The 25,621-nt window shown below is 41.7% G+C and overlaps 1 protein-coding gene and 9 non-coding genes across 17 annotated transcripts in view; 1 reads left to right on the plus strand and 9 right to left on the minus strand.

The window, feature by feature from the left end:
* Window positions 1-6,733, plus strand: part of ehbp1l1a (EH domain binding protein 1-like 1a) — a 50,310-nt gene extending 43,577 nt beyond the window's left edge. For all 8 annotated transcript variants that reach the window (XM_085150977.1, XM_085150987.1, XM_085151008.1 and 5 more), the window contains 3 exons: window positions 2,964-3,037; window positions 5,212-5,326; window positions 5,815-6,733. In XM_085150977.1, the coding sequence (XP_085007103.1) occupies window positions 2,964-3,037; window positions 5,212-5,326; window positions 5,815-5,908 (283 nt within the window). In that variant the 3' untranslated portion in view covers window positions 5,909-6,733. The remainder of the gene's footprint in view (window positions 1-2,963; window positions 3,038-5,211; window positions 5,327-5,814) is intronic.
* A 1,695-nt stretch (window positions 6,734-8,428) lies between these two features.
* trnae-uuc (transfer RNA glutamic acid (anticodon UUC)) lies at window positions 8,429-8,500 on the minus strand. Its single transcript has one exon. It is a non-coding gene; the product is annotated as a tRNA-Glu (tRNA).
* Window positions 8,501-8,896: 396 nt separating this feature from the next.
* trnal-aag (transfer RNA leucine (anticodon AAG)) lies at window positions 8,897-8,978 on the minus strand. The gene has a single exon. It is a non-coding gene; the product is annotated as a tRNA-Leu (tRNA).
* Window positions 8,979-9,946: 968 nt separating this feature from the next.
* Window positions 9,947-10,028, minus strand: trnal-uag (transfer RNA leucine (anticodon UAG)). The gene has a single exon. It is a non-coding gene; the product is annotated as a tRNA-Leu (tRNA).
* A 999-nt stretch (window positions 10,029-11,027) lies between these two features.
* Window positions 11,028-11,099, minus strand: trnae-cuc (transfer RNA glutamic acid (anticodon CUC)). The gene has a single exon. It is a non-coding gene; the product is annotated as a tRNA-Glu (tRNA).
* Window positions 11,100-11,494: 395 nt separating this feature from the next.
* Window positions 11,495-11,576, minus strand: trnal-uag (transfer RNA leucine (anticodon UAG)). The gene has a single exon. It is a non-coding gene; the product is annotated as a tRNA-Leu (tRNA).
* Window positions 11,577-20,938: 9,362 nt separating this feature from the next.
* Window positions 20,939-21,020, minus strand: trnal-uag (transfer RNA leucine (anticodon UAG)). The gene has a single exon. It is a non-coding gene; the product is annotated as a tRNA-Leu (tRNA).
* Window positions 21,021-21,623: 603 nt separating this feature from the next.
* trnae-uuc (transfer RNA glutamic acid (anticodon UUC)) lies at window positions 21,624-21,695 on the minus strand. The gene has a single exon. It is a non-coding gene; the product is annotated as a tRNA-Glu (tRNA).
* A 2,519-nt stretch (window positions 21,696-24,214) lies between these two features.
* trnae-cuc (transfer RNA glutamic acid (anticodon CUC)) lies at window positions 24,215-24,286 on the minus strand. The gene has a single exon. It is a non-coding gene; the product is annotated as a tRNA-Glu (tRNA).
* Window positions 24,287-24,682: 396 nt separating this feature from the next.
* Window positions 24,683-24,764, minus strand: trnal-aag (transfer RNA leucine (anticodon AAG)). Its single transcript has one exon. It is a non-coding gene; the product is annotated as a tRNA-Leu (tRNA).
* Between the last annotated feature and the right edge of the window lie 857 nt (window positions 24,765-25,621).

The following is a 25,621-nucleotide window of genomic DNA, read 5'->3' on the forward strand; positions in this document are numbered from 1 at the left end:
TTCCTACTTGCAACACTATAAAAACATCCTTTTCATTTGTGGTTGTTGGTGCATGTTCTGCCAAATGTATGTTTTGCTTGCTTATGCTTAAGATTTTCGCTTTTCTCTGTCGGCAGTTAAAGTTTTTGGTTGCGGGTGCTGTGAGAGGCGACTGACAGATTAAGTCAACCCTCTGACATTTTGTCATTTTTTTCTTGGATTTTGGATGAACAATTAATTACTAATTTATCAACAAGGTTTCTGCTCATGTTCAAACACTAAAAAAACGACCAAAATCTCATTTGGGATGAGTTTCATACACTGTAGTCTTGAGCCCCCCTCATTCCTTCATATTTTGCTGGGAAAATAGGAACTTAATGCAGTGATTTGTTGAAATGTGCAAGAATACATAAAATTACAGCGTTTAAGGCAAAAAAACAAAACAAAAACTCAGTTTGTACAAATTTAACAAGCTTGAAAGTCAATATTTAGTATAACCACCTTCATTCTACAACACAGCTTGAACTCTCCTACACAATGTTTCATGTAATCTTCAGGATTAGTACGTAGGACATTCTTCTTCGGTTGTATCTGTTCTCTTCTCTTATTCCACACTGCTTCTATAATACTAAGGTCCAAGCTCTGCGTAGGCCAAACCATAACTGATAGTGTGGTTTTTCTATCAGGTATGCTTTTAATGCACTCGCAGTGTGTTTGGGATTACTGTTTAATGAAGCTGCTGTCAGCCAGATGCTTTCCAGATTGCCGCTCCAGATAGGCGGCTGTAGCTCATGAGGTAGATGCTGGTTCAATCCCAGTCTGCAGGCCAAATGTCATTGGGCAAGATATTAACCCAAAGTTGCTCTCTGATGAATGTGTGTGAATATTAGTGAGCACTTAAAATCATAGAAGAAGATGAATGTGGCATGTTACATGAAGTGCTTTGAGTACTCTGGCAGAGTAGAAGAGTGCTATATAAGAGTCCATTTACCAGATGGTGGATCTGTGTTAATAACTCCATTCATTGTGACTAGCTCTAAGACAGCACTTACTGAATGCAGCTCTAAACTATGTCAGAGAGTTCTTGTGTAATTTTGGCACATGCCAGCCTTTTCTTCCTGTTTTCCTTCCTTAAGAATGGTTTCTCCATGGCCGTCCTTCCACTGACACCATTTATCACGAGGCTTTGGTAACCAGTTGATGGGTCATCAGAAGGGGATCTTTCCTTTTTCTCAAGGACGTGACTTTAAGATATATTGTATATGAGGAATATATTTTTGTAGGTCTGTTTTTACCTTACAATGAAGAGTCCTGTGAAAATGGTCAGGTCCAAGCACAGAACTGAACATAAGTGAAAAAGCAGCCAGTGTCCAAAGAACAACACAGAGACCACTTTGACATGACAGGACAGTCTTAAAGGAGTAAGGGGTGGTTCAAGACTTTTGCACAGTACTGTATATCTCAAGCTGGACTGCTTGGGGACAGCGGTCCTGAATCTATGCAGCTTTTTTTCCTGTAGCAACCGCCTCATATTAAAAAAGTAGATGAATATTGAAATGATGTAGTTATTTTATTTTAGTATTTTACTTTTTTTTAATCACTACTTTAAGCGATTCTTTACATTCTCTACTTGTAAAAATGTTGCTGACTTGCATTATGTACACCAATCAGACATAACATTATGACCACTGATAGGTGAGGTGATTATCTCTTCATCATGACTCCTGTTGGTGTGTAAAATATTAGAAAGTAAATGAGTCAGATCCACAGAGGCCCAGCAGGACTTTAAGGATCTGTTGCTAACATCTTGGTGGCAGACACCACAGGACATCTGCAGGGCAGTGTTGCCAACTCCTCAGTAAGGAAAATCGCTATTGGCTGTCCTAAAAGTCGCTAAATGACGTCATCGCCTAATTTGCATAATTGGTCATGCTAATATAATTGTAACTTACGTTGTTGGAGAGAGAAATAACATCGTGGAAGAGACATAAAGTGAGTAAAAAACGTCCTAAATGCATTTAGAGTTTATTTAGAACTACGAATTAAATTTATTTTAGCAATTATTGTTTTTTTTAATGTCACAATTCCAACCCAGCTCCTTTATCCGGGCTTGGACCGACAAAAGTGACCCGAAATAGGCACTCTGGTGGAGTTACTTTGTGTGTGTGTTTATAAGTAGTTTTAAACCTGATCCACAAAACAGCATAACAGTAAAAGAAGAATTGACTGCGTTACAGTCAGTGGGGGAGCAGCGGCTTCGCTCATGCGCGGTTCATCTGCAGTTGGGACGCATAGGTGTGAACATCTCCTGCCCTGATAGCAGCTGGGGGGGGCTATCCTCCGCCCGTGAGCGCTTTGGCACGGGCGAGGTGCCCACGGCAGTAGCGCTGCTTGTTGAGAGTAAAAGCGATACGCGCTTCACGTCAAAAAGACGTCATAAATAAGTCTCCAATAATACCAGAAAAAGTCGACAGATTTGTCGCTAGTCGCTTTTTAGAAAAAAAATCGCTAAGGGGGGTTGAAAACTCGCTAAATATAGTGTTGGCAACTTAGCGACAAAGTCGACAAAGTCGCTAAGTTGGCAACACTGCTGCAGGGCTCCAGCGGAGTCCACGTCTCGACGGGAACGTCATTATTAGGCAGGTGGTCGTATTGGTGTATTTGGTAAATTGAGTGATACTCTTATAGCACGTTTCTACTCTGAGTACTCAAAGTGCTTTTTACTACATGCTACCTTCACCCATTCACATGCACAAATTCATACAGTGCTTTTTTCTATGGCTTCAAACGTATTCACACACACACATCTTGGATTTTGGTATTTTACCTCTATTAGCAGATGGTGGAGTGGTCAACTCTGTCATAACACTTTATAGCAAGGATGTTGGTTCAAATCGTGGCTGGGGGTTCCCACCTAAGAAAAAGTTAAATGAAACACAAATGTTGGTGTGTCATAAATCATTTCCATCTGTTCTGATTAACAGGCTTGAAGAACAAGACTTGGAACGAAGATTTGAGCTGTTAAACAAGGAGCTGAGGGACATGATGGCAATTGACGGTATGACTTTCTAACAGTCGGTATTAAACTGTTTCATGTTCCCATAGTGGAGTTAAAACCTTGATTAGGTTTAGTTTAGCTCCTGAGATGTGTCAGCAGAGCTAAGAAATGGGAACTGACACCCTCTGTTTAAAAGCAACACCCTACTGAGAGATCAGCTGCTATTTGGTGCGCTGCGTACATGTAACTATACGTAACTACATACAGGCTTAATCACCGACTTAGCCTGTCAGTAAACTGTTTCTTTCAATCCTCACATGGCAGGAGGAAATGTTTTCACTGCCCACCTCAACAAAAGCATAGTTTTCATTTTAAATCACATCAAACTCATTAACATGAATTTCATCAGTAACTTTGGCTGTACAAACAAAAGATCTTTCACTTCAAACAGCTTCTTGTGACCTTTGACACTAGCACCATCACTTTTTCGACAAATAGAGACAAATTAAATAGAATTTGCACAACAAGAAAATTCATTTGGTAAAAAAGAAGAAGCATTCAGTGAGTTCAGTACTCGTCACGTGTTTTCCACTGCACATGTTTTCAAAACCAAGCTGCAGAGTCGACAACAGCAGAATGGCCACAACCCTCTAATCACTCAACCTCTCATTCCACACCAAGCCAGGAGTCACTCAGTGTCTGTGTCACTAGAAATATTACCTGTGTAGTGACGTCCATGCACAGAGCGTCAGCCTTTAATTTGGCAGGTCTTATCAAGCACAGCTGACAGCCACTAAATTCACCGTGAAACTAGATGTCAGATTTCCTTTTTGACTTTTTATGAATGTTGCCACTTGATATCCTGATATGTGGAACCTACTTTGTAACAGTAAGTTCTAGGGATGCACCGATACCGATACTGTAAAATGTGTGTGTACTCATACTCGTAAAAGTTAACCGATACCATGAACCGATACTATCTTATTTCATTAATCAGAGGGTGGCTTGTCATTTCTGTTGTAGTTTTTTAGATTGGCCACTAGGGGGACTGACGATCCACGGGCAGATGAGGAGTTTGTTCGTCAATGCCAAATACTCAAGTTATTTTGTTTGTTTGTTTACAATATGGACACTCTGCAATAATTTAAAAGTTTATTTTATTCGCAAACCTGATTTGTATTTATTTTATTCCAAACAGAAGTGTTTATTTATTATTCTGAAAGCTCGAGACAGTGCCAATAGTTCAGTGATATTCTGTTAAATTACAATGTGGAGACTCTGCAATAATTTAACAGAAGTGCTTATTTTTCACATGAAATTTTTTTGTGGTCATTTTTATTAAGATTTTTTTTTTTTACCGGCAGAGAATAAAATAAAACCTGTCTTCCAATTCATTGCATTTGTGTGTGTGTGTGGTAGAAGTATCGGTTTTTGTACTCGGTATCGGCAAGTACTCAGATCCAAGTATCGGTATCGTATCAGTTTGAAAAAATTGGTATCGTTGCATCCCTAGTATGTTCCACATACCAGGTCTGTCTTGGCCCTGGGTCATGTGACCCAATATTCTGAGTTTCTTGGTGTTTTGTTATTCTTTTTAGTCTAGTTTCATTTCGGTTTATCTAGTTACATTCTGCCATGTTTCATGTCCAAGTTTTCTTTGTTTGTCAAGTTCAAGTCATGTCTGGATTTCCTTATGCTTCCTGTTTTATTTTGAAAGAGTTTTGTGTTATGTTTAGTTTCACGTGTCCTGTCATTATGTTAATTGTTGTCAGCTGTTTTCCCATGTGATTCTACTTCCTTTGATCATTCCTTATGTGTATTTAGTCTGTGTGTTCCACTCAGTCAGTGTCAGATCGTCTGTTAACCTCACCACAGTTTTCATAGGTTTACTCCATTGTTTCTCTGTGTTTTCTCATTTACTCAGTGTTCACAGTTTGTCATAGTTTTTCACTGAGTGTCACAGCCTTTTTGTTAACACAGTGTTCATAGCCTCCTTAGTTTCCCTAGTTCCTTGTTTTTTCTTCTGCAATCAGCCAATAAAGGCTCGCTTTATTTTTGAAACTACGTTTTGTGTCCACCATGTCTGCATCTGGGTCTACCTCTTTCCTCACCCCGCTGTGACAAGGTCTCTGTTGCAGACTTCGTCTATACAGAAAAAAGTAAAAAGCAGCTCGTTACAGCTCGTTTCCTCCCTAAACTGTTCTCTGTCCCACCTCTGTGTCTGTGTGCTGCAGAGTGGCAGAAGACTCAGGCCCATAAACACAGAGAGCAGCTGCTGCTCCAGGAGCTGGTGTCACTGGTGAACCAGAGGGATGAACTGGTCCACAGTATAGATGCCAAGGAGAGAGGGTGAGACACACGATACACACATGATAAACTATTCCTACACTTTCAGATTCAACTAAAAAGTGAATTTCATTAGCAGCCTGTATGAAACATCACAACAAACCTGTGAGCAAATCATGGTTTCATATTCAGCTTTCAAACACTACTTCCATCTTTTTTGCATTTTTTATTGAACCTCTTGACTCAGCAATAAGTCGGTGATAACATCAGTAGTTTTTGAACAGATTTACTAGTTTCTGATGAGGAATTTACTCCTGTTTAACTGGCCTCACCTTCTGTTTGTAAATGGTAAATGACCTGAAGTCTCAGCCATTCATATACGTTCATACAAGAACAATCTTCCAGTTAGAAGATGACCCGCTCTTCCTCTTGAGCTGCTGTCACCTCACTCATAACTGAAAGACACTTTTAAAGAAAAATGGACATCCACAGTTTTCCCGACACAAAAACATGTGCAGGCAGCTTGTAACCATCTCTCCTCTGGTCCTCAGAGCCGTGGAGGAGGACGAGCGTCTGGAGCGTGGCCTGGAGCAGCGCAGGAGGAAGTATGCTAAACAACAGAAAGAGAAGTGTGTGATGCAGTGACCACCGCAAACTTCCAAATGTTGGGCCAAGGCAGTTTTCTCTCCTCTGTCACCTGCTATCAGAATGAATGATGTGGTTTTAGGTCAGCAGTAAGTGCACATGCACACTGAATCTGAGAAGATTCAGAATTTACATTAAAGTTTGGCTTGAGTGGAAGTTTTGCTCTGCTTTCCATTTTTAATGTCTCAACATGTGCCACTAGGAACCCTTTTGTTACCTGATATATGCACTAGTTAAACCTCATGAACTGTTTGTAATGATGAAGTGGGTTTGAGTGTGGAAATGGTTGGAAAGCCTAGAATAGCTGGCTTAGACTACGGATGATCTATAGATCGTAGAAAGCTCCAGCAGCACAAAGCCAACAGCTTTACAACATTACAAAAAGCATCCGTGTCTCCTGTGTGGGTCCGTTTTGTTTAAAGTTAATGGTTCGAAGCTGAATTCGGTGTAACGTGTGATTTTCAACAGCAGAAATGTAACTGAAACATGAGTCGCCCTGTTGAAATGTGAATGATGTCACTCGCCCTCTGCTCAGCGTGTCAAATCAAAGTTTATTTAAGTGTCTCAGAGGTTTTATCTTGTGTGTTTGCAGTTCTCTGTTCATCATTCGTGTGTACTACAGCTTACATCTCGCCAAAAGCAGCGCCTTTTATAAAGTTTTATTAACACCTGTTACATTTAAAATATTTGTAAAGACGGGAAAATACTAAAAGCTTAAATACATACACATTTGATGCAATTTTGAATGTGTTTTAAACTGTGGGATTATATTTGGAATTCTTCCATAGAAATTCAAAGTCAATAAACCTTCCTGACACAAAACTGCTTTTGTTACTTTGTTGTCACTTTCTTCTTCTTCTTGTTGCTTTAGCAGAAGTAAAACACTGCTGAGGATTTTATAAAGACTTGTTTGTTCAAAACAAAACAAAACAAAAAAACAAAATAAGGTGGTTTTCAGAATATCAAATAATTGTACGTGGATACATGTATCTGTATGATTACAGTGTAAAACCTCACTGAACAATAACATGCAGCATGTGTCATAGAGTGACCTGCTGTTTCACATACAAACATTAGGACTGGCTGTAGCTCAGGAGGTAGAGCATGTCACCTACTGATCGGAAGGTTGGTGGTTCGATTCCTGGTTCTGGATGTCAAGTATCCTTGGGCAAGATACTAACCCCAACTTGCTCTCCGATGCATCCATCGGAGTGTGAATGTGTGTGAATGTACTTAGAAAGCACTATGTATAGATAAAGTGCTTGTGAGAGTGGGTGAATGAGGCATGTTGTATAGAGTGCTTTGAGCACTCCGGGAGAGTAGAAAAGCGCTATATAAGAATCAGTCCATTTACCATTTTGTGGATATTTAACAGGCCATTTACAGACTAATATGTAATAATGAGATATATCAATCCTAAACGGCATACCTTTATGTACATGTCATTATTAAAGTGTTTATGATAGTTATTTTTAATTTCATCAGACACTCTCCTGTCACAGTTTGGCTGAGATGCTGACTGTGTGGAGTGAGGCGGTGGACCCAAGTGCAGAGAGACAAAACGTGACGTAACAGAAAACGAGCCATTTATTAAGGCTGGCAAAACTAAACCTAAACCGGGTGAACTGAGGCTAAACATAAAAAATCATGGAAAAGAAACAAGAACATAGAAACCTGACATGAAGACCTGGCATGAATTCAAAACCCTGGAAACATGACATGGACACAAGGCAGGAAAACAGACGGGCGAGGAATGAACGGAAACACACAGGAAGTGATCGGGGGAAGTGGAAACACATGGGGAAACAGTTGATTAGAAGGCACATAATGACGCCATAGGGGAAGTGAAACTAAACACACTGAACATGATACCAGACCTCTTCAAAATAAAACAGGAAACATAAGGCACACAGACATGAAATTTCTGGATTTCTCAACACACACTCTGAAACCTTGGCACATCACTAGTGGCATCCCATTCTTAATCCATAGGGTTTAATATAATGTCAGCTCGCCCTTTACTTCTATAACATCCTCCAATCTTCTTTCCACAAGTGTGTATATGGGAGCCTTTTACCATTTGTCCTGAAGTGGCCCTCACCAACTACAAATGCCAGAGCCCTGCTTTGTTTCTGTAATTTGAGGTCATCATATTTTTTATTTTACAAATTTGATAAGTTATTAGCAAAAAAGAGCACCTTTTTTATGTAAAATGGTTTTATTTTGTGTTGTGAATTATTGGTTAATGCACCCCCTCCCTTGTTTCAAAGATGCTCATTTGATTTTCACATAAACAGCCACCTTGACTCCCCGCTCAAACTAGCAGGCCTGCTTGTGTACATGCTCATCACTGAAAACTGCATAGTCCTGATCTGAACCGTTACCTGTTTTATGCCATGTGCTTAGCCAGAGGTTTGTTGCCTTACCTGATGTTTGCCTTCAGCCAACAACTTTGCCCCATTTAATCCATCGTGGGATTAGCACAAAAACACATTGGCTTGTGGGCACATTAAAGACATGTTCCCATACCGGGAGTTGAACCCGGGCCGCCTGGGTGAAAACCAGGAATCCTAACCGCTAGACCATATGGGACTACTGCAGTGTCATGAAAATCAAGGATACTCTTGTCACTCTGCAGCCTTGGTGAGACCAACATAGCAGCACCTTAATCAATTCTCCAGCGGTTGCAGGTTCTGCTCAAAAGCACATTACAAGGGAGTGGACTGGACTTGAAGCACACTTGAGTGGCATGCGGGAAAGTCCACTAACCAGTCAGTGATGAGACCATGAACAAAAAGACACGAAAAACATGCAAGTTGTAAATGACTTTACAGCACCTGACTAATGTGGTTTGGAAGAATTGCTGCTGATGAGTTTCCTGCATGTTTGGACTTGACAGACGTTCTATAACAGATTTGATTTCCACTGTAGCCCTTACAATTTATTGGTAAGGCATGGAAGAAACAAAAGTTTGTCGCTAGAACACTATGGCAGCAGTGGGATTCGAACCCACGCCTCGGAAGAGACTGGAGCCTTAATCCAGCACCTTAGACCGCTCGGTCATGCTACCATTACGAGTAAGGACCTCATCTCAAAAATCTAGACAGTAAAACTTGAAAAAGTGCAGCACAAAATAGAAGCCCAGAACATTCAGTGATGCTCTAACTGTTGTAGAAAAATATGTTTAATACTTGCCTGAATGTTTTTGGATATAATAGCATCTGCCTGCCCTGGTTAAATTCTTATTGCAGCAACAGGATTTCAACCCACATGTGTGAGGAGCCCGGAGTCCTAACCCAGATCCTTAGACCACACAATCTAACACCTTACAATGCGGTGGACTTGAAGCACACTTGAGTAGCCACTAACCAGTCAGTGTTGACACTGTGAATAAAAATATATGAAACATCTGCACATGGTAAATGACTTTTGCAAAAGAATTTCTTTTATTCATGTATTAATCACATTATTTTATTGTATAATACCTTGGTGCCACTGGATTTTAGCATGTCTCTCACACTCATACTGGTAACAGATGGTATCTCAGGAAGTTGGAGGGAAGCATTCACACACAAAGGACCCAGAGTGGGAGGAGGAGTCTTTTGTCTCCTTCTCCACTGTAAGAGGTAACAAGGGAGTGTGAAACTTTCTTTTGGGGGTGGGGGGTACCAAAGGTGTGAAAACAGCTGTGTACTGCCTTCAGTGCCTGTAAGAGGTATGTAACTGAAGACCATGCTAGACTCAGTTAGGGACTCTGCCCATCGTCTGCCCCGCGATGATGCATTCCTTCACCAAGCTTGGTTTCTGTTCTTGTTATTATTAAAGAATGTTAGCTACCACTCACCGCTTGTCTGCAGGCTTTATTGAATGGAAAACTTCCACAACACTTAACATCAGCCTGGTTTGGAAGAATTGCTCTTGATGAGATTCCTGCTTGATTGTACTTGACAGACATTCTGTAACAGATTTGATTTCCACTGCAGCCCTTACAATTTATTGGTAGGGGATGGAGGAAACACGAAAAGAACCTGAAGACTATGGCAGCAGTGGGATTCGAACCCACGTCCCCGAAGAGACTGGAGCCTAAATCCAGCACCTTAGACCGCTCGGTCATGCTACCATTGCGAGTGAGGACCTCGTCGCTAAAATCAGACAGTAAAACTTGAAAAAGTGCAGCACAAAATAGAGCACGATCTGATATCCTGTTGTTGGTGTTGTTCCCAGATCATCATACTAAAGGTTGTTCCAGGATCAACATTGCAAGTGACCAATAAGAATGTTGTGATGTCATACTTTTGCGACTTCGGGAAAAAACGGCGTAAAACAAAAAACTACTTAAGCTGCGAGAAACCGCCTTTGTCCGCCGATCAACGGACCCTAACCCTAACCCTAACCCTTTAATAAACGCTAAGCAGAATTGATACTGTCCTTGCAACATTGGAATTTAATAAATGCACGAATGGGTTGGTGCGCAAAAGAATAACGTCACAGTAATGTGATTGGTCACTTGCAATGTTAAACCTGGAACAACATTTTCATGATGATCTGGGAACAACACCAACACGAGGATATCAGATCATCCCAAAATAGAAGCCCAGAACATTCAGTGATCCTCTTACTGTTGTAGAAAAACATGTTTAATACTTTTTGGACACAAAAACATCTGCCTGTCCTGGTTAAAACCTGTTCATCAACCCTGATTAACAATGGGCTCTTGGCTCAGTTTCATCATTGTCGATATGCAACTTGTCATAACCACTGATCAACAGGCAGGATCACCATTCACAGAGAGTCAAGGAACGGTTGCAATCACAGCATTGTAAGATAGCAAAAGACGTACCTTTAATGCACCCTCCCTTGTTTCAAAGATGCTCATTTGATTTTCACGTAAACAGCCACCTTGACTCCCCGCTCAAACTAGCAGGCCTGCTTGTGTACATCCTCATCACTGAAAACTGTATAGTCCTGATCTGAACGTTTACCTGTTTTATGCCATGTGCTTAGCCAGAGGTTTGTTGCCTTACCTGATGTTTGCCTTCAGCCAACAACTTTGCCCCATTTAATCCATCGTGGGATTAACACAAAGAAAACATTGGCTTGTGGGCACATTAAAGACATGTTCCCATACCGGGAGTTGAACCCGGGGCGCCTGGGTGAGAACCAGGAATCCTAACCGCTAGACCATATGGGACTGCTGCACTGTCATGACATCAAGCATACTCTTGTCACTCTGCAGCCTTGGTGAGACCAACATAGCAGCACCTTCATCAATTCTCCAGCGGTTGCAGGTTCTGCTCAAAAGCACATTACCAGGGAGTGGACTGGACTTGAAGCACACTTGAGTGGCATGCAGGAAAGTCCACTAACCAGTCAGTGATGAGACCATGAACAAAAAGACACGAAAAACATGCAAGTTGTAAATGACTTTAGAGGACCTGACTAATGCGGTTTGGAAGAATTGCTGCTGATGAGTTTCCTGCATGTTTGGACTTGACAGACGTTCTATAACAGATTTGATTTCCACTGTAGCCCTTACAATTTATTGGTAAGGCATGGACGAAACAAAAGTTTGTCGCTAGAACAGTATGGCAGCAGTGGGATTCGAACCCACGCCTCCGTAGAGACTGGAGCCTAAATCCAGCACCTTAGACCACATGGTCATGCTACCATTACGAGTAAGGAACTCATCTCAAAAATCTAGACAGTGTCGGATTGTAATATTATTTTATGCCATGTTAGACCCCTAATTAAAGATTGTGAATTATTATATAGTTTTAGTTTGCATTATGCTCCTGAATTAGAAGAAGGTGATAACTATTACATTTGGTAAACTGATTTGCATTACATTAGACTGCTGATTTATTGTGAATGAATGATATTGTTTTATGATGCATTATACTGCTGAGTTATAAGAAATACTGTTTGCAGAAAGTCATCGCCTTATTTGTCTGGTTATAAGAGAACAGAGCATACTGCCCCATCTCAGCAGGAGCAGATAAACAGGGAGCCAAGGTCGTAGCTTAGGCGCTGTGTGAGAAAGAATGTGAATGTTTAGGCTTTTATGATTAGGTGGGGGCCACTAGAGGCTATAAGAGTTTGATCAAGGCTCCACCATTTTGAGATCTGATGCTGTCTGCTGTATGGTGTCCATCTCCCACGCGTGTGTTCATTAAATCATCGTTTGACTTGACCCGGCCGGACCAGTGTTGTTATTTTGGGTTTTCCTCTTGTATCCATCCCCAATATTTGAATCCGTAACAGTTTTGGGGGCTCGTCCTGTGGTATTGGGATGGAAGTTTTGGAGGCTTGGACGGTCCGAGGTGGTCAGACAGGCAGACATTATCCGGCAATCGAACTGAGTGGACAGGCGCCTTTTTAAAAGAGGTAGGCACAGGCCTGTTGATTTTATCCGAAGTGTGCTGAATTGGACGATAAAATTAAATGTCTATTCAGTAAAAGTTGCCGGTGAGTGTCTGTTTTGATTTTGATGAAAAAATCTCATGAGAATTGAAGCTGGAATAATGGTAATAAATAGCAGTTGGACTGCTGAGTGATAATAAATAGCAGTTGGACTGCTGAGTGATAATAAATAGCAGTTGGACTGCTGAGAGAATTTAGTTGGATAGGGAATTGGTCATTTAGTGGGTTAAAGTCCCCATTGGTCATGGTTGGACCGGCCTCAGTCATACTCTTGTCTTAGTGTGTTGACTGTTGTTTCAAATCATTACAAATTTTTTAAGAACGACAGTTGGACTGTTAAGAAGCGCATAGCCCGGAGGTTACGCTCCCTCCTGGCCGCGGACATGCGACCTTGACCTGTCGGCGAACAGGGTTAGTTCAGTTTGGCTTGACTGTGGGGTACAGGGCATCCTGGAATAAGCTAGGAGTTAGAGTCTCCTTACCGTTTGGAACGGTATCTGCGCTTTTTTGGGCAGCAAAGGTTGGACCTTGGGTGTTGGACACTTTTAAATTGAGTTATGGACTTTAGAGATGAGGCCAGAAACTGTTGGACAGATACTGGTTAATTGATCACAAAAAAGTTGGACTTTTTCGGTTGGACCGTTAACTTAAATTTGTCAAAATTGTTAGGCGCTAAAACTTTCAGGCCTGAGAGTGAGTGTAAATATAAGACGTCTTTGTAATATAATAGAAAGTTGAGTGTGAAACGAGGCTGCGTGTGACGACAGCGCGCTGCAGCGCTGCGAGCTATTTTGTGTGAACATGCAAATGAGGTGGCTGCTGTGAAGCCCACAGAGGACTTCCTGTTTAGCGTGTTATTGAGTTTTATAATTATGATTTGCAAACAATGATACATGCCTGTAATTAAAACGCTGATTTTGCTGATTATAATATTATAAATAAAGTTTTGAATGACTACGGTGAATGTTTGATGTTTGGCTGAGTTTTGATATAGGAGAGACGGCGTTGCAGCTGCTGGGGGTAAGTGACCGGAAATTTGCATGCCCATAAAAGGCAACTGCCTGACTGTGTGAACTATGCACCAAGAGAGAGAGAGTAAAATCTAGGCAGATGAACCAAATGGATGTTGTAAGAAAAATAGTAAATGAATGTTTTAGTCTCTTAATACAGGTGGATTTCTCTCAACCTGGAGACCTGAGTACAGCAGCAAAAGGATAGATTAACAGAATTGGGACGACAGACAGGCCAAGCTCTGGCTCAAAATGTTACAGCTTGACCTTTCACTTTGTCCGCACCTGAAAAAGAAGCTTAAAGGACATCTTCTCCTCCAGTTATCGGCTACCATCACTGGAAATTTTCAGGCAAGTTTTTCACTGAATTGTTTTTGGTACCATGTGTCCCTGAATCTCACAAGCAAGCTCTAATTCCTGGCTGAAGACATGGAATGCTGTTATTTAAGGTGGGAAATCAAAATTTGGGAAACAAAATTAAAAACACACACAATTAGAGAAATGCCTTGTTGGAGAAAAAAGTTAAAATAACCCACTCACAAAGGAAAACATCAAGAAACTTCAATCTGACGTGTACGGAAAAGACTCTGAGGTTTCTGCCCTCAGTAAGAACTCAAGGCATCAGAGCAGAAACTGAGCATGGCTCAGGAGGAGCTGGCTGCTAATCGAACCCATCAGTCAGGCTTGGAGTCCCAGATACAGGACTTGAAATCAGGCCGGAGCTTGCTGGAGTAGGAGGTTGCCAAATCTGACGAGAAGCTCCAACAGCAGGAGCAAACCCTGAAGGACCTACAGAAGCAAAAAGGGTCAAGTTCAGGAGGAGCTGGACAAGGAGAAGATGCAGGACACTGGAGAAAAGGACTGCCTCAATTGGGGCCAGAACCAGTATGGACAGAACTTTGGGCAGCAGCACCAATGGACCCAAACGAACTGAAAAGGAGGAGAGCAGGACTCCAGGGCACGGGCTTCAGGCCCTGGTTTACCCAGAACACCAGAACAGGAAAGTGATGAACACAAACACACACAAACACACACATCTACATACACTGACTCAGAATCAAGAGAAACACACATATGAACACATATGCACTCGTTGATTGACTGAGAAATGATACACACACACACACACACATACACATGTTTGTGCAATGAAGAGTGATACACACACGCTGATGCAATGAAGAATGCTTTACTAACAAATGCTATGCTGATACGCAAAATGCTGCACACAAACGTTCAAATATAGAATCTGTTACAACAACAAGAAGCCATTGATTGTTTATTGGTTAAATGCATTTCATGTCACCCAGAGGGCATTTGTGTAGATTTAGGGGACAGGGTCTAAAGCAGTTTGGTTATGAAAACAATGTCTGTGAGTGATGTCTGTTTATGGCTCAAGGCCTCGACTGAATTGTTTACTGTGCTTCACACAGCCTGATAAGGAGCAGTGGTACAGAGTGAAAATTATGAATTAACGGTGTGAGCCTTATTTCGGAGAGTCACATGTTTGTGATTGAGATTTAATTGAAGGAGGAACACACTGAAAAAAGAAAAAAAAAGAAAAGGGGGCCAGCCCTTGGATTTACGTAAGCATCCCACGTGTATTTAACACAATTGCCTCAGGCTTTAAAGATCTGTACAAAATTCAACAGGAAATCATAGCTTCCCTGTATTTCCTACATTGTTGGCATGCTGGTGAGTGCTGTTGCTCCACAGTAAGAAGGTCCTGGGTGCAAGTCCACAGTCTGGCTAGTTTGCAGTGGTTTCTCTCTGGGTATTCTGGTTTCCTGCCACAGTGAAAAGTCATGCAGCTGTTAGAGTTAGGTTAATTGATGATTCTAAATTATCCGTGAATGTAAGTGTAAATGGTTGTTTGTTTCTATGTGACAGACTGGTGACCTGTCCGGGGTGCACCCTGCCTCGTAACCTATCACTTCAGGGTTATTCCCAGCCCTCCTGCAATCAGGATAAAGATAGGAGGATGGTAGTTGTTGTAGACCCATTGAATTTTTATGGTAACCAGAATTTAGACTTTGTTGAACCGTAGGCAATATGAAGACAACATGTAGTATTTAAGGGACCAAGTAGAATTTGGATAAAAGTTATTGAATAGTGTTGAAATAAAATGACAGAATTGTGAAGGATTAAAGTATTCCAGGAGCTTAACTTACTCCATCTGAACATGTCTTAATCGTGTAATATGAACTCAAAATGCACAGGTTTACTGAATATGAAAAGGTTGTGTTGATTTAACTCAGTTGTTTAAGTTTCTATCAAAGCAAAACATTTGTGTGTAACTAGTGTCCACTATTGAATCAAATAAGTCCAACATGTTTTTTGTCAGTGCGAAAAGGAGTTACGGTACCTGTATGCTTACACAATATTGTCCCGGGACGGAGAAAAACTTTCTGGTGAAGTTTTGGTTGATTTTGGGTTTTGCTTAACACTAGGTTGATTTTATCAGTGAGGTTTGGATTGTTTTCTTTCTCTAAGAGAGAGAAAGATGGTTTTATGTTTGGACATGTTTCTAATTGGCCCCAGTATTTGTTATTATATGAGTATTTTATTGGTTACGTTTGTCTTTGCTTTTGTTACAGTGCACTGAAATAAGAACATCTGAGAGGAGTGATCCACCGGTGGTGATATTTTGGTATTTTGTGAGCTCCTGATTTAACAAATCAGCTCTTTAATCCAGGCCTGAGAGATTGAACTTTAAAGCGCTATAAAACATTCTTACTGAAAACAGTTGCAAAGTATTTTTCTCCATGATTATAATGGGCTCTGGAGAAATTCACTTATATGGGACATTGATCACATGAGAAGTCCTGAGCCTAAAAGGATTGCAGCGAGTCAATCCAGTCAAAAAAACAAGGAACTGTTTTTCCTTTAAAATGATGACGTCATCTTGCTGGTGATGGAGGCTCGAATAGGTTGCGTGTGAGACTCCATTATCAGCAATATCTGGTATGAATGTGTGTGAATGTATGCATGTGACTGGACTGTGATGGACTGACGACTAAAAGTTTAAACTGACTTGATACTGAGACAAAAACGGTACCGACTTTAGGATTAGTAAATGTCCACAAACAATTCACCCAGCCTGTAAAAGAAGGGTGGATGTTTTGTCTTGCTTTGTTTTGTTTTTGCAGGAGTAGAAGGAGGACAGAGACTAAAGGGGGAGGCTGTAGCTTCACATGAGTGTGAACTGCAGACTTAACCCTTTGGTTGCTAATTTTGAGTTACTGATGTTTCCATCAAGAAAATTGTGTTTTATTAGCTGTGTTTCGATTAATGCATCATATTATATTGTTGGGAATGTTAAATGCTAAAGTGAAGAGAAGCTTTGATTTCACTCATGACTGAACATGTTATTATTAACCATAGCAGGCCACTGTAAAAAGCCCATTAATTTTGATAGAAAAAAAAAGCAAAAAAAACGTCTATTGATGTCTATGAATAACAGGGGAATGATAGACTTGTCACATTCAAAATAGAGATATGTAATGACAAACACTGGTCCATGTCATTTAGGTTCTCCATTGAAATAGTCAATAATTTAGAAAAGTAGGATAGAACCGACAGGGGCATGTGCTGAGATGTGGTGCTGCACAAGAACAAGAGCAAAATAAAGAAAAATTATTGTGTTTAGCTTTGATAAATTCAAATTAAAATGTACCATTACACTCAGAGGATCAATATGAAATTCAATATATGCTAATTTTGTATGAAGTACATGACTGATAACTGTTCTGTCCTGAGCTTTTGTTTTTACAGCACCCACTTGACCACACCAACAGTTTCTCGCCACCAAAAGGGGTACTTGCAAAGAATAGGGAGGAATATCATCAGAAGTGGGAAAGGTAAGCCCCGATGGGGGTGATAACATCATTAATTTCACGTATGGTCAAATTCTTAAAATTTGACCCCTAACATGAAAAATTCTTCAAACATTTAGAGACAGAGTGGAGTTCTAGATAAACATAATGCAGCAAACCACATAAGGATGGAGCATTGGAATTAATAAGATGGTGAAATAACACACAGGAAAAATGTTGATCATGTTGATTATGTTTATTCCAGTGTGCAGAGATTGGCTAATCTGACCAGGAAATGTTATAAAATGGATTGTCGGAACAGTCAGCGTTAAAGTCACCTTTGACAGTCCAGACTAAGATGGCGTTGGACATCTTCAGGGCGGAAAAGGGTTGGTGTGACCAAGGTGTGGTTTGGCTTGTTGTATGTATATTTCAAGATGATATGGCTCTGGATGGACCAGTTACCAGGGCATGGAAGGAGGACAGACTTATTAAATGAGGAGAAGGAATTTTCTGGGATTGAAGATCCTCTGGGTGAGTGGTTGACTAAAAGCATGCATAAAATAAAAGCTATCTTTTGTTATTGATTGGTAATAGATTGATAATTGGCCACATTCACAGTTGTATTGACTTGTTGTGGACGTAGTCTACTTCATGTTTAAACACTCTAATTAACAGATTGAAAATAGTGACATTAAAGGAAGAATATGCAGCACCACCCTGTCAGATGCCAGTGCCGGTGGGGCTCAGTGATGAATCAGGTGAGCTGGATTCATGGCTGAATTAAAACATAGATGCCCCTGCTGTGGTCAGTAAGGGATATAAAGGGGGTGTTTTACTGTTATTGTAGCATCAGCATTATTGTTACATCAGAATCATATAACAAGCATTGCATTGAACATTTATTGAAGCTATTGACATTACATTAATATTTGTATTACAGTGATTGTTATAACCTCATGTTAATCTTCTATTTACAGGTGTCAAAAGTAGTCAACAAGTTCATGTTGAAGTGAAGTTCATAATAATACAGGTTTTGTTTGTAGACGATTGTGAAGACGCAGGCTCTGGGCGGAGCCAGGAGTTGAACAGATCTAACATGACAATTAAATTGATTTCATTCCCTAACACAGGATAACAAGATTGGAGCAACGACACTGGATAGGAGAAAGTTTGATACTTTCTAAGATATGAGGTCACTAACCTTTTCTTTTAATTTTCTAGCTTCATTGAATTGACACATGTTAGATTTAGAAATGGCTAATTTGTTTATGTCTTTTATTAGAATGAGTGGTTTTAATCATTTTCATACATACCTTGCAAATGTGCTTATAATGAGTTGGCACTCGGTCTTTTGAAGGTCATAAGCTTCGTTCGGCGATAGTCCGGACTGATAAAGTGTAGGAAATGCCAGTGCAGCGGGCTAAATGCAAACACGCTTACACACACATACACTAAATTAGGATAAGTCCTTGGGACATTCTGAATGTTCTAAACCAATTCTGAACCACCAAAAGATCAGTAGACAATAACATTAGATTGTTAGAGCTAGGAAGAGAGGTGTTTTGGTTTTCTGTCTCTTACAGAGAAAGGAACAGACACCAGACGAGGTCACAGATATACGAGGATCCTTCGCAGTAGAGACAGACACGGTGACTGCGGAAACATCAACTGGGTTAAAGTGTCATGGCATTTTGGGCTCCAGCTAAGTCACCTCAAAAGGATGGATCCCATAAACACAGCAATAACCATGAAGGGGTTGACGGAAATCCAGGAACACCAGACCAACGAGGTTCGAGAGGCTCTTGGTCATAAGGGGAACACCTTTCTGTTCCTTTTTCTGGGAAACACAGCTGTGACCCCAGAATACACAGATCATTGTTTGAAATCGGGGCAGAATAATCCCCTGATCTGTGCAACGACTGAAGGGTTGTCTAACCCCTGATGTTGAAGAAACAAGAGCAGAGGATCACCCGACTGGAAGACACTGGTGCCTACAGCAATAAAATAAAGGTTAAAAGCTCCTCGGACAGAGGTTCTAGTCTGAGTACGTTTGAAGGGTATAAGGTAGCACCGAAATAAAGCTGTGGGAGAACTGGGGAGTGATGGGAGTGCCATCTGTACCTACTATTGTTGTTGTTGTAATAATAGTTTTTCTTGCATCTGAACTGCGCAAACACAGAGGTCATCTCACATAGGGTTCACCCAACAGGGGGACAAAGGGCCTCAGGAGTAAGGAGAAATGAACCCGGCAACACTGGATTGCAGGGTGTAAGTGAGCTCTTTAAGTCTAAAGAGCTCATCAGGGGGAATTGTTGGATTATAATATTATCTTATGCCATGTTAGACCCCTAATTAAAGATTGTGAATTATTATATAGTTTTAGTTTGCATTATGCTCCTGAATTAGAAGAAGGTGATAACTATTACATTTGGTAAACTGATTTGCATTACATTAGACTGCTGATTTATTGTGAATGAATGATATTGTTTTATGATGCATTATACTGCTGAGTTATAAGAAAATACTGTTTGCAGAAAGTCATCGCCTTATTTGTCTGGTTAGAAGAGAACAGAGCATACTGCCCCATCTCACCAGGAGCAGATAAACAGGGAGCCAAGGTCGTAGCTTAGGCGCTGTGTGACAAAGAATGTGAATGTTTAGGCTTTTATGATTAGGTGGGGGCCACTAGAGGCTATAAGAGTTTGATCAAGGCTCCACCATTTTGAGATCTGATGCTGTCTGCTGTATGGTGTCCATCTCCCACGCGTGTGTTCATTAAATCATCGTTTGACTTGACCCGGCCGGACCAGTGTTGTTATTTTGGGTTTTCCTCTTGTATCCATCCCCAATATTTGAATCCGTAACAACAGTAAAACTTGAAAAAGTGCAGAACATTCAGTGATGCTCTAACTGTTGTAGAAAAACATGTTTAATACTTGCCTGAATGTTTTTGGATACAATAGCATCTGCCTGCCGTGGTTAAACTCTTATTGCAGCAATAGGATTTCAACCCACATGTGTGAGGAGCCCGGAGTCTTAACCCAGATCCTTAGACCACACAATCTAACACCTTACAATGCGGTGGACTTGAAGCACACTTGAGTAGCCACTAACCAGTCAGTGTTGACACTGTGAATAAAAATATATGAAACATCTGCACATGGTAAATGACTTTTGCAAAAGAATTTCTTTTATTCATGTATTACTCACATTATTTTATTGTATAATACCTTGGTGCCACTGGATTTTAGCATGTCTCTCACACTCATACTGGTAACAGATGGTATCTCAGGAAGTTTGAGGGAAGCATTCACACACAAAGGACCCAGAGTGGGAGGAGGAGTCTTTTGTCTCCTTCTCCACTGTAAGAGGTAGCAAGGGAGTGTGAAACTTTCTTTGGGGGTGGGGGGTACCAAAGGTGTGAAAACAGCTGTGTACTGCCTTCAGTTCCTGTAAGAGGTATGTAACTGAAGGCCATGCTAGACTCAGTTAGGGACTCTGCCCATCGTCTGCCCCGCGATGATGCATTCCTTCACCAAGCTTGGTTTCTGTTCTTGTTATTATTAAAGAATGTTAGCTACCACTCACCGCTTGTCTGCAGGCTTTATTGAATGGAAAACTTCCAAAACACTTAACATCAGCCTGGTTTGGAAGAATTGCTCTTGATGAGATTCCTGCTTGATTGTACTTGACAGACATTCTGTAACAGATTTGATTTCCACTGCAGCCCTTACAATTTATTGGTAGGGGATGGAAGAAACACGAAAAGAACCTGAAGACTATGGCAGCAGTGGGATTCGAACCCACTTCCCCGAAGAGACTGGAGCCTAAATCCAGCACCTTAGACCGCTCGGTCATGCTACCATTGTGAGTGAGGGCCTCATCGCAAAAATCTAGACAGTAAAACTTGAAAAAGTGCAGCACAAAATAGAAGCCCAGAACATTCAGTGATGCTCTTACTGTTGTAGAAAAACATGTTTAATACTTTTTGGCAGGTCCTGACCTGACCTTTGACCTGTCCTGGTCAAAAAATTTTCATCAACCCTGATTAACAATGGGCTCTTGGCTCAGTTTCATCATTGTCGATATGCAACTTGTCATAACCACTGATCAACAGGCAGGATCACCATTCACAGAGAGTCAAGGAACGGTTGCAATCACAGCATTGTAAGATGGCAAAAGACGTATCTTTAATGCACGCTCGCTTGTTTCAAAGATGCTCATTTGATTTTCACATAAACAGCCACCTTGACTCCCAGCTCAAACTAGCAGGCCTGCTTGTGTACATCCTCATCACTGAAAACTGTATAGTCCTGATCTGAACCGTTACCTGTTTTATGCCATGTGCTTAGCCAGAGGTTTGTTGCCTTACCTGATGTTTGCCTTCAGCCAACAACTTTGCCCCATTTAATCCATCGTGGGATTAACACAAAGAACACATTGGCTTGTGGGCACATTAAAGACATGTTCCCATACCGGGTGTTGAACCCGGGCCACCTGGGTGAAAACCAAGAATCCGAACCGCTAGACCATATGGGACTGGTTAGGTAACGCGCCACTGTCGTGCTCCTGGGTGAGAACCAAGAATCCTAACCGCTAGACCATATGGGACTGGTTAGGTAACGCGCCACTGTTGTGCTCCAGGGTGAAAACCAAGAATCCTAACCGCTAGACCATATGGGACTGGTTAGGTAACGCGCCACTGTCGTGCTCCAGGGTGAAAATCAAGAATCCTAACCGCTAGACCATATGGGACTGGTTAGGTATACGCCACTTTGGTGCTCCAGGGTGAAAACCAAGAATCCTAACCGCTAGATCATATGGGACTGGATAGGTAACGCGCCACTGTCGTGCTCCAGGGTGAAAACCAAGAATCCTAACAGCTAGACCATATGGGACTAGTTAGGTAACGCGCTACTGTCGTGCTCCTGGGTGAAAACCAAGAATCCTAACCGCTAGACCATATGGGACTGGTTAGGTAACGCGCCACTGTCGTGCTCCAGGGTGAAAACCAAGAATCCTAACCGCTAGACCATATGGGATTGGATAGGTAACGCGCCACTGTCGTGCTCCAGGGTGAAAACCAAGAATCCTAACCGCTAGACCATATGGGATTGGATAGGTAACGCGCCACTGTCGTGCTCCAGGGTGAAAACCAAGAATCCTAACCGCTAGACCATATGGGACTGGTTAGGTAACACGCCACTGTCGTGCTCCAGGGTGAAAACCAAGAATCCTAACCGCTAGACCATATGGGACTGGTTAGGTAACACGCCACTGTCGTGCTCCAGGGTGAAAACCAAGAATCCTAACCGCTAGACCATATGGGACTGGATAGGTAATGCGCCACTGTCGTGCTCCAGGGTGAAAAACAAGAATCCTAACCGCTAGACCATATGGGACTGGTTAGGTAACGCGCCACCGTCGTGCTCCTGGGTGAGAACCAAGAATCCTAACCGCTAGACCATATGGGACTGGATAGGTAATGCGCCACTGTCGTGCTCGTGCTCCTGGGTGAGAACCAGGCATTCTAACCGCTAGTCCATATGGGACTGCTCCACTGTCATGAAATCAAGGATACTCTTGTCACTCTGCAGCCTTGGTGAGACCAACATAGCAGCACCTTAATCAATTCTCCAGCGGTTGCAGGTTCTGCTCAAAAGCACATGACCAGGGAGTGGACTGGACTTGAAGCACACTTGAGTGGCATGCGGGAAAGTCCACTAACCAGTCAGTGATGAGACCATGAACAAAAAGACACAAAAATCATGCAAGTTGTAAATGACTTTAGAGCAGCTGACTAATGTGGTTTGGAAGAATTGCTCTTGATGACTTTCCTGCATGTTTGGACTTGACAGACGTTCTATAACAGATTTGATTTCCACTGTAGCCCTTACAATTTATTGGTAAGGCATGGAAGAAACAAAACTCTGCCGCTAGAACACTATGGCAGCAGTGGGATTCGAACCCACGCCTCCGAAGAGACTGGAGCCTTAATCCAGCATCTTAGACCGCTCGGTCATGGTACCGTTACAAGTAAGGACCTCATCTCAAAAATCTAGACAGTAAAACTTGAAAAAGTGCAGCACAAAATAGAGCACGATCTGATATCCTCGTGTTGGTGTTGTTCCCAGATCATCATACTAAAGGTTGTTCCAGGATCAACATTGCAAGTGACCAATCAGAATGTTGTGATGTCATACTTTTGCGACTTCGGGAAAAAACGGCGTAAAACAAAAAACTACTTAAGCTGCAAGAAACCGCCTTTGTCCGCCGATCAACGGACCCTAACCCTAACCCTAACCCTTAGGGTTAGGAAGCCTGGGACTTCCAGTGTTAATAAACGCTAAGCAGAATTGATACTGTCCTTGCAACATTGGAATTTCATAAATGCACGAATGGGTTGGTGCGCAAAAGAATAACGTCACAATAATGTGATTGGTCACTTGCAATGTTGAACCTGGAACAACATTTTCATGATGATCTGGGAACAACACCAACACGAGAATATCAGATCATCCCAAAATAGAAGCCCAGAACATTCAGTGATCCTCTTACTGTTGTAGAAAAACATGTTTAATACTTTTTGGACACAAAAACATCTGCCTGTCCTGGTTAAAACCTGTTCATCAACCCTGATTAACAATGGGCTCTTGGCTCAGTTTCATCATTGTCGATATGCAACTTGTCATAACCACTGATCAACAGGCAGGATCACCATTCACAGAGAGTCAAGGAACGGTTGCAATCACAGCATTGTAAGATGGCAAAACAGGTATCTTTAATGCACCCTCCCTTGTTTCAAAGATGCTCATTTGATTTTCACGTAAACAGCCACCTTGACTCCCCGCTCAAACTAGCAGGCCTGCTTGTGTACATCCTCATGACTGAGAACTGTATAGTCCTGATCTGAACCGTTACCTGTTTTATGCCATGTGCTTAGCCAGAGGTTTGTTGCCTTACCTGATGTTTGCCTTCAGCCAACAACTTTGCCCCATTGAATCCATCGTGGGATTAACACAAAGAACACATTGGCTTGTGGGCACATTAAAGACATGTTCCCATACCGGGAGTTGAACCCGGGCCGCCTGGGTGAGAACCAGGAATCCTAACCGCTAGACCATATGGGACTGCTCCACTGTCATGAAAATCAAGGATACTCTTGTCACTCTGCAGCCTTGGTGAGACCAACATAGCAGCACCTTAATCAATTCTCCAGCGGTTGCAGGTTCTGCTCAAAAGCACATTACAAGGGAGTGGACTGGACTTGAAGCACACTTGAGTGGCATGCGGGAAAGTCCACTAACTAGTCAGTGATGAGACCATGAACAAAAAGACACGAAAAACATGCAAGTTGTAAATGAGTTTAGAGGACCTGACTAATGCGGTTTGGAAGAATTGCTCTTGATGAGTTTACTGCATGTTTGGACTTGACAGACATTCTATAACAGATTTGATTTCCACTGTAGCCCTTACAATTTATTGGTAAGGCATGGACGAAACAAAAGTTTGTCGCTAGAACAGTATGGCAGCAGTGGGATTCGAACCCACGCCTCCGAAGAGACTGGAGCCTTAATCCAGCACCTTAGACCGCTCGGTCATGCTACCATTACGAGGAAGCACCTCATCTCAAAAATCTAGACAGTAAAACTTGAAAAAGTGCAGAACATTGAGTGATGCTCTAACTGTTGTAGAAAAACATGTTTAATACTTGCCTGAATGTTTTTGGATACAATAGCATCTGCCTGCCCTGGTTAAATTCTTATTGCAGCAATAGGATTTCAACCCACATGTGTGAGGAGCCCGGAGTCTTAACCCAGATCCTTAGACCACACAATCTAACACCTTACAATGCGGTGGACTTGAAGCACACTTGAGTAGCCACTAACCAGTCAGTGTTGACACTGTGAATAAAAATATATGAAACATCTGCACATGGTAAATGACTTTTGCAAAAAAATTTCTTTTATTCATGTATTACTCACATTATTTTATTGTATAATACCTTGGTGCCACTGGATTTTAGCATGTCTCTCACACTCATACTGGTAACAGATGGTATCTCAGGAAGTTGGAGGGAAGCATTCACACACAAAGGACCCAGAGTGGGAGGAGGAGTCTTTTGTCTCCTTCTCCACTGTAAGAGGTAGCAAGGGAGTGTGAAACTTTCTTTGGGGGTGGGGGGTACCAAAGGTGTGAAAACAGCTGTGTACTGCCTTCAGTTCCTGTAAGAGGTATGTAACTGAAGGCCATGCTAGACTCAGTTAGGGACTCTGCCCATCGTCTGCCCCGCGATGATGCACACCTTCACCAAGCTTGGTTTCTGTTCTTGTTATTATTAAAGAATGTTAGCTACCACTCAACGCTTGTCTGCAGGCTTTATTGAATGGAAAACTTCCACAACACTTAACATCACCCTGGTTTGGAAGAATTGCTCTTGATGAGTTTCCTGCATGTATGGACTT

Source organism: Neolamprologus multifasciatus, chromosome 3 (genome assembly GCF_963576455.1).
Source record: "Neolamprologus multifasciatus chromosome 3, fNeoMul1.2, whole genome shotgun sequence".
In the NCBI taxonomy this organism is placed as follows: Eukaryota; Metazoa; Chordata; class Actinopteri; order Cichliformes; family Cichlidae; genus Neolamprologus; species Neolamprologus multifasciatus.